General features: G+C 41.1%; 1 protein-coding gene across 2 annotated transcripts in view; it reads right to left on the bottom strand.

Moving 5' to 3' along the window:
• Window positions 1-1903: 1903 nt before the first annotated feature.
• Window positions 1904-8111, bottom strand: part of SIN3A (SIN3 transcription regulator family member A) — a gene marked incomplete at both ends in the record, with an annotated part of 40639 nt that continues 34431 nt past the window's right edge. For both annotated transcript variants that reach the window (XM_084239457.1, XM_084239458.1), the window contains 3 exons: window positions 1904-2134; window positions 4285-4492; window positions 7597-7691. In XM_084239457.1, the coding sequence (XP_084095583.1) occupies window positions 1904-2134; window positions 4285-4492; window positions 7597-7691 (534 nt within the window). The remainder of the gene's footprint in view (window positions 2135-4284; window positions 4493-7596; window positions 7692-8111) is intronic.

Genomic DNA, 8111 nt, shown 5'->3' with positions numbered 1-8111 from the left:
ACACCATCTTTCTTGAGCCAGCACAGGGAGGCAGGTGTTACTGCTGGGAAAAGCTGAAGACCTTCCCCCTAGTGGTGCATGTCAGTCTAATCCCAGGTCAGGCCCCAGCTGGGCTCCAGACTCTCTTCACCCTGCACTTCTGGACTCAGTTTTCTGTACCCCCACAACAAAAACTAAAATTAAAGAGGTCTACATGTGTTTCAAAATATAAAAGCCAGAAAATGTATGGCTTTCAGGTGTTGGTATTGAGGATTTTTAATTGCAATCCAAGCAAAAACGCATAAAACACTGTAGTTTATACCTATGACTACGTAAGTAATGGTGGCTCCGTTGCAGTACTGCAGGGGCTTTGTTCAGTGTTCAGGGCAACCACGTACAAGATTCTAATCATGTTTACACATCTACCAGTTTAAATTTAAGGAATTAAAAAAATATATATTCCATTTGCAGTTGCTAATGAAGTGTATCAAATCTTCTTCGTCCCAACCCTTTTATAGCACACATCTTATACACAGCTTTTAAATACTGGTTTGGTATTTAAATTGTTCACCTCCATTTTCAATAAGAAAAAATATACAGAAAGACAAGCTACATAAGCTGAACAACTTACCCAAATATAAAATATTTCCAAACAGCTTAAATAAGGGGACATGGGGAGGGGGAGAGGTGGAGGGAATGTACTAAAAGAATCAAGAGTTCTATTTTTTAAATTTGGAATAAATATTTTGATGTGGGACAAATGTAACTGACTGCTATTTAGCCCCAAAAATCCCATCTGTACTGTGGATTAAAGAACTGAAGCCTAAATCTCTCCTTCACAATTGTTCTCTGGTGAAGACAAGGGACTTGGGTTGAGAATTTATTCCTTAAGTAAGAACCAAGCTTTATTTATTTACAAAAAAAAAAAAAAAAAAAAAAAAAGTTGGGGCAAGGAGGAAGACAAGTTTTACACAAAAGTACTACAATGGTAACTCCCTTTGGTAAAAAGTGTAATAAATGTCTTGTACATCTGTTCATAGGTACTAAATCTGAAGCCACATAGTACTATGGTACACAAGAAGCTAGAGCAGTTATGCTAGCACATCAAAGCATATTTCTTTTTAATAAAAAATTGACAGTATGTACATTATTTACAAAAAAAAAGCAACGAAAAATCCAAGTTAAAATTTCGTGTGTGTGAGAATAAAGCTGGTGGATGGCACTAGGGTAGACTAGTAAAGAAGCAGGTACAAAACAGTTCCACGGGAGCTAAAAAGAACGACTGATTTGAACTTGTTGAGGTTGAGAACCGGAGGAGAGTACAGGGTAGGCAGCAAAGGATTCGTCAGGAATCAAATCCACAAGATGATCAATCCCAAAGCCAAGCTGTAAGTCCCAGGTAAAACCTAACGGGGATCTAGATGTGCTCGAGTGACCAGGAAAACAAATTAAATCCAGTTCTTTTCTCCTCTTGCGGGGAGAGAAGAGGAGCAGTGAGCATCAGAGTTATCCATCTGAAAGTCAAGTCCTTCCCCAGTCTGTCTGTAAATGCACACCCATCCAGGCAAGGTGTGGACTGCATCTGGTTCCCCCACGGAAGGGCAGGCCCCAGGAGACTCCAGTCTTACTCTGCTGGTGTGTGCAAGCAAGCTGCATGTCTCAGCACTTGCATGAACTTCTTTCCCCTCCAGGATAAGCTAATACTCAAAGCCTGGGAAAAGTTCCAGCTCTAGCTTTGTAAGGTATCCACGATCCTTAAATGTAGCCCACTTGGTGCCAGGTTGCACCAGCCACACACAGAATCAGGTGGCCGTGTCCCAGAGAGGCCCAGTGAGGCTTGAAAGGCATCTTCCTTGTTTCTTCAGCGTGTGTGAGTGCACATGCTCTCACACACACCCCTAAGTCACCTGCTCTGGCTTGGCAGTTACGGGGCTTTGAACACTGTGCCGTATTTGACACGGTACTTGTTAATGCTCACAAAGTGTAGGGTTTCTGTGTCACAGGTGGTGGTACAGGGCACAAGGCCCTCCAGCCCCTCACCCATGAGCCACTTGCTGGTCTCCGCTGCCATTTCACGGGGCACATGCTCCTTGGTCCATTTATCTACCCAGGCTTGGAACCTCTGATGTAGCCGCTTGCTTACACGCTCGTGGGACTGCAAAACAGAACAAGGAAAAACATCCATGTACTAGGACCAAAAATACACATGCCCAATTTTTTCCTAAAGTAGCAGAGGAAAGATGTGGGCTTAACTGATATCCCTAGTTTGTTTTTTAAAAAAGGCAATAGGACCTCTGTTTAAAGATGAGAAATAAATGAGGTTAAGAATATAAAGCCTGTAAGGCAACAGAGAAACCCATGAAGTCCGCAAAGAAATGAGAAGACAGGGCCAGGCAGAACTAACTCACTGCTTCTCAACTTTAGCATGCATTATCACCCAAGGACTTGAGAAAAACACAGGTTTCCTTGGTTCCGCCAACTGGCATTTTAAGCCCGTGACCCAGGTGATTCTAGTACACTGAGAGCAGCACAATGAATGACAGCTGTTGGTCATTTTGCTCACTATGGCAATCTACCCCGGGGTGAGACAGCACAAAACAAAGGGCTTCAAACCCAGTTCCCTTCCCTGTAGTACACCACTCTGCCTGGCATATTGCCAGGTACAGCAGTTCTTCAGTGAAGGTTTACATTCCCACCTATACATCCAGCAAATATGCAGCAGACAGAGTAGGGAGATGAAGATGAATTAGATGGTACCCAGGTCCCAGTGTAGTCTGAGTCAGAGATGCAGACATACAGCACACGGCATGAAAGCAACACATTAAACTGCCCATCTAACACCTTCCAAGTGAATATGTGTGTCCTTTCAAACTTTACCAGTTCAAATCAGAGTAACTGATCTATCCCCCCAAACCTGGGAATCCCTTCCTATTAATACATATACCCCTAAACTTCCCATTCCCCTAAGGAAAAAAAAAAACAAAACCCAAATCAAGAGACCATCCTAATTCTTTCTCTTACTCACCCCTACTCCCTCATCTGATTGTTACCCCACCTTGACAATTACATCTCCAAACTTCACCTCCAATCTAATTCTTAGAACCCCACAGCCACCCTGGCGGTGCCGATCACATCACACCTCCTTTGCACAAGAGCAGTCTTGAGTGGTTTCTATCTTACACTTTGTGTCCACACTTACTACTCCCATTCTCCTCGTAGCACTCCAAGCCATCTTTGTCAACAATGTCCCAGTGCACTTCAAACAAAATCCAAACTATGGCCCGAGACTAGGTAGTGTGCAATGTGGTCTCTGTCACCCTTCCAACTGCACACGTCCACTTTCCCCATGGCTCAAGCCACAGTGATAGTTTCAGCTTCTCTGACATGCCAAGGCCTTTCGTCCCTGAGCCTTGAACTTGATAGTTTCCTTTGCCTAGAAAGTACCAATCGTCAAGTCTTCATCAGCTTGGATGTTTGTCACTATTCAGACCTTAAAGGGTCATTTCCAACAAAAAAGCAGGCAACCATTGATCACTTGTAATTTCTGTCCTTGGTAGTACATTCTACACTACCGTGAGTGCTTGACTTCCTGGCTATGGTCCCTTGGGCCTGGCACAAAATTTCACCGAGAAGCTTTCCTAATTTAGATTGAATGTGAAAATATAATCATACAAGCAATGATACTTAAAATGTAATGCTAGGAGCGGCTACGCCACTAGCTGTTAATGAATTAAATTGCGCCCCCTCCCAATTCATACATTGAAATCCTAACTCCCAGTATCTCAGAATGTCATCTTATTTGGAAATTAAGTCCTTACAAATGTAATTAGTGAAGATGAAGTCATATTGGAGTAGGGGGGCCCACAATCCAACACGAATTCTGCTCTTAAGGGGGGGGGGTGTGTGTATGAATTTGGACACAGATGCACACACATGGAGGTGAAGATGACAACAGAAATCTGCAGCAAGCCAAGGAATACCAAAGACTGTTAGCAAACCACCAGAGGCTAGGGAAAGCAGAAACAGATTCTCCTTCACAGCCCAGAGAGGGTTTGAACCAACTCTACCAAGACTTCAATCTTGGACTTTTAGCTTTCAAAAATGTAAGAATAAATTTCTGTTATTTAAGTCACATAGTCTGTGGTACTTTGTTAACAGGCTCCTTAGCGGTTAAAACTAACATACCTCTTTACTCAATAATTCTCAAGTCCAGTAAAAGGCTTTCATAAAGAGAGAGAAATAATCAGAAGTGTCCGGGGGTAGACCAGGGATGTGTATGGAAAAATTCCTGTCACTGGTTCTCACCTGATGAGCCCGGAGCAAGGCGGTCCTCCGATACATGTAGTCCTCCGACTTGATCACATACACCATCTTGTAGGAATTCAGCTTGAATCTACACTCCAGCTTATCCAGGCTGTCCACGTTCTCCATGGTCTTTTTGCTGTTTCCTTCCTTTCCTTCCTTTTCCTGCTGTTCCCGACCACGCTGACACTTCCGGATCCGTCGCAGGTTCCTACAAAGCAGAAATGCCCTTTAGGATGAGAAGCTTGTCCAGATGCAGATCCCCACAATTCCCCCAAATGGAGTATTCCTTATTATATACCTCATAGAAGTTACACAATTTTAGTTATATATTAAAAATGTTCAGTGGCTTCATTATAAAAACAAGTTTCTACTGCAAAGATACAAAAACTAAGCAGAAATTTTTAACCCTCCTCTACCCAAAATTCTCCAAACTCTGCATGTCTTGGCAGAGCAGTTTTGACAGAAAACTTTCTAGGTCTCTAACTTCACATATGTAACCACTTGCTACAGTTCTTGCTTTGGGATTTAAGACAAAACATGTACTTGATAAAACAGTAACATTTTTTACTAAATCACAGCTCTTTAGTTCACATTTTAATATGCTATATGATAAAATGGGAATCTCACATAAAACACCTTTGTGTACTAAAGCACAATGGATTTCTTGAGGAGAAACTACAGTCACAATTGGACCCCATTTTTACCTAAAACAAATCACTCACCAGATTAGGCTATTTGGCAGATACTGGCTCAAAAGTGACAAGGGGAGCCTGGCACTTCAAGGAAAACAACTGAATCTATCTATTGCCAATGCTACGTTTTAAGCTTTCAAGAAAAACTGAATTTGGTAAGTTGTTACTGGTTACCACAAACTGATGGCTTTCCACCACTTAAAGATATATTTGATGAGGTCAATGGCACTATTAATGTGATTTTTCCCCCCCTAATTTATTTTCTTACATCTTTCTTCTTGACTTTGTTTTCTTGTAAAATGAAAATACATGAACATTTGGGAGATCTACCTAACTTACTGAACTAAAAATTTAAAGTAACCAATTACACGAAGTTATTGCATGAAAATAATGAAATAGAAAGTAATGTATGAAAAAAAAAAAGATGTATTCAAAGTACAAGTTAAACCAAAGGATTCTGGGGCCTCCCCGGTGGCGCAGCGGTTGAGCGCTGGGTTGCGAAGCTGCCTGCAGCCTCTGCAGCCGGTTCGATCCCCGGCTGCTCCCCGGCCACCGGAGGAGGGTCCCACATGGCGCGCAGACCTCTCCTGCCGCCCGCTGCTCCCCTCAGCAGTGTACTTCGGTCCTTCTGCCTGCTCTGTTCCCCGCTCTGGCTCTGGTGAGTTCTCTCACCCTCCCGCGCTTCTGACTGTACCCAGTGCATGTATAAACCAAACAAACAAACAAACAAATAAATAAATAAATAAGACATGCCTCTAGAAAATTAAAAAAAATAATAATAAAATAAACCAAAGGATTCTACAAAACTTGAACAAACTCTTTGATACTGCAACTAACCTTTAAGAGATTAGTTTAAAGGTTGGAGAGTTTTGTTGTCATTATCAATATCCACAATTGTCTGAAATATGAAAATACTTCTTTTTCTAGCTACATACTTAAGCCAGACTTTCTTCACATATTTTCAATCAAACAATATAGTACAACAGATTGAATCTAAAAATAGATATGAAAATCCAGCTGTTCTTTACGTCAGATATTAAACACTTGCAGAAATGTAAAGCAACGCTACAATTTCACTATTTGTTTTGAAATAGTTTATTAAAATAGTATTCATGGTAAGTGTTATTTAAAAAATTAATCCATAAATATTTTAAACATTTCTCAATTTCAATTTCTAAGTGGTAAATATTATATATAAGATATTATCCACATAAACAAAAGCTTTCAAGGTACTCAGTCTCTGAGAGTGTAAGGGGTTCTCAAGGTCAAACGGACTGGGAACCTCAGCTATTAGAGCTCTAAGGCAAATTATTAGAAATTAAAGTTCTAGAGTAAAGTTTCCAGGCATTTTAACTGCCCTGTCCACAAATGACTGCATTCATTTCTATCTTTCCCCACAGTAGACCAGAGTATCTCCTTCCTATATCCTCTGCAAAACAGATTATAAATCTTTGAAAAACTTTGCCAACTTGGTGAGAAGTACACAATGATGTGCTTATTGTACTACTTCATGAACTCTGAGACTAAGTCTGTTTTGTTGACAGAGAGGTTGGCACACAGCATCTGCTCGAAACATGTTGCATGAATCAATGAGTATAAGAACCTGGCAGGGTCCTTCTCTCCACACACCTTTCCTGGTTGTGAATAGGACTGACTGAGTCAAATAACACCAGAGTAACACCTTTCTGGAAATGTAAGACATGACATTACAATTATGAACTCTTGGGAAGAAAGAAACAGCAAAATCTATTTTCTACTTTTGAAAATGTCTCATTTTCAGACAAATGATCAGCATTACAATCTGCCCATATATTATCTAGGGAGGAAATGTTTTAAATTCTATGCTAAGGAGAGTTGAAAGCCTAAGACTATTACTATCTTTTTCAAAGGCCTGCTTATAAGGTTGCTCCTTGACTAGGTTCTAGACTCTTGGACTTTGAGAGAATTCCCCCCTTTGCCTGTAAGAGTGGCTCACAGCACCTAAAGTGACTATACAAAATATATGGTTTATGCTGAAAACCTGCATGCTTTTTGGGAGTCTGAAATTTTGTACATGCCAGGCAGAAGGCCTATATGAACTCAATAAAAATGACTAGAACCCCATAAAAACCCAGCACTGGGTTTCTATGAGTCTCTAATGAGCTTCCTTGGTAGACAGCATCACACACATGTTGTCATAATTCATTGCTCGAGAAATAAAAAGCGTCCTACCTGTGACTCCACTGGAAAAGCACTCTTGGAAGCTTATACCTGACCTCCTCTGACTTGGCGAAAGGCAGCCTTTTCCTTTGCTGATTTTTGCTTTTTTACCTTTTCATTATAACAAATCATCACAGTGAGTAAGACTACCTGAGGAGTCCGAAGTCGTGCCAACGAATCATCAAACCTTGGAAAATGCCACACACGTTGCTACCTGACAGCTGCCGCTGATTCTCTAAGATACTCACCTCCCAGTGCGCTGGGCACACACCCCAGATAAACTCATAGTGGAACAGCCACACAACCTTGACTTGGTGTCTTCAGCAGACAGAATAGATGAATAAAATAAATAAAAACCAAGAAACTGCGTTTCTCATTGTGCACAAGCGTATACTGCTGACACGTATGCTGGCTCACTCACCTTGGGAGAAATACTGGTTTCCGTGCCAGGTGCTCCCGAAGCTCAGGAGAGGTAGTATCAGAATTCATGTATCGCTCCACGTAGTCTGACCAGCGCTGGGGTTATAAACACAAAATGGAGATAGGGATAGAGCAGAAAAGCTGAATTCCACCCTTATGAAGTGGTCTAGCAATTTCTAAAATTATACCTGGAATCCACACTGTTTCCAGATCAAGATAATCCCTTTCCATAATAATGTCCTTATTACGTGGCATTGAAATACAACTTGAAAATTGTTAGGTAGCAAGAAGCAAAGATTCTGAGATACTGCAATGTTACTACCAGAAGTCATAAATGGATACAAGCTGGCTGACAAGTTTTATGTCCCCATGGGGGGTTTTGTTAAAGAACAAAATATAGAGTGGTAAATATTTGAAATCAGTAAATTTCTGGCATGTAAAAAAAATTAAAAACTTGGTGACCACAAGCCAACAGTCCCCCAAACAAAGGGTCTCCCCCACTCCCATATCCCTCAA

This window comes from Talpa europaea, assembly GCF_964194135.1.
Source record: "Talpa europaea genome assembly, chromosome: 8".
Classification (NCBI taxonomy): domain Eukaryota; kingdom Metazoa; phylum Chordata; class Mammalia; order Eulipotyphla; family Talpidae; genus Talpa; species Talpa europaea.
This window is presented reverse-complemented; position numbering and strand designations above follow the sequence as displayed.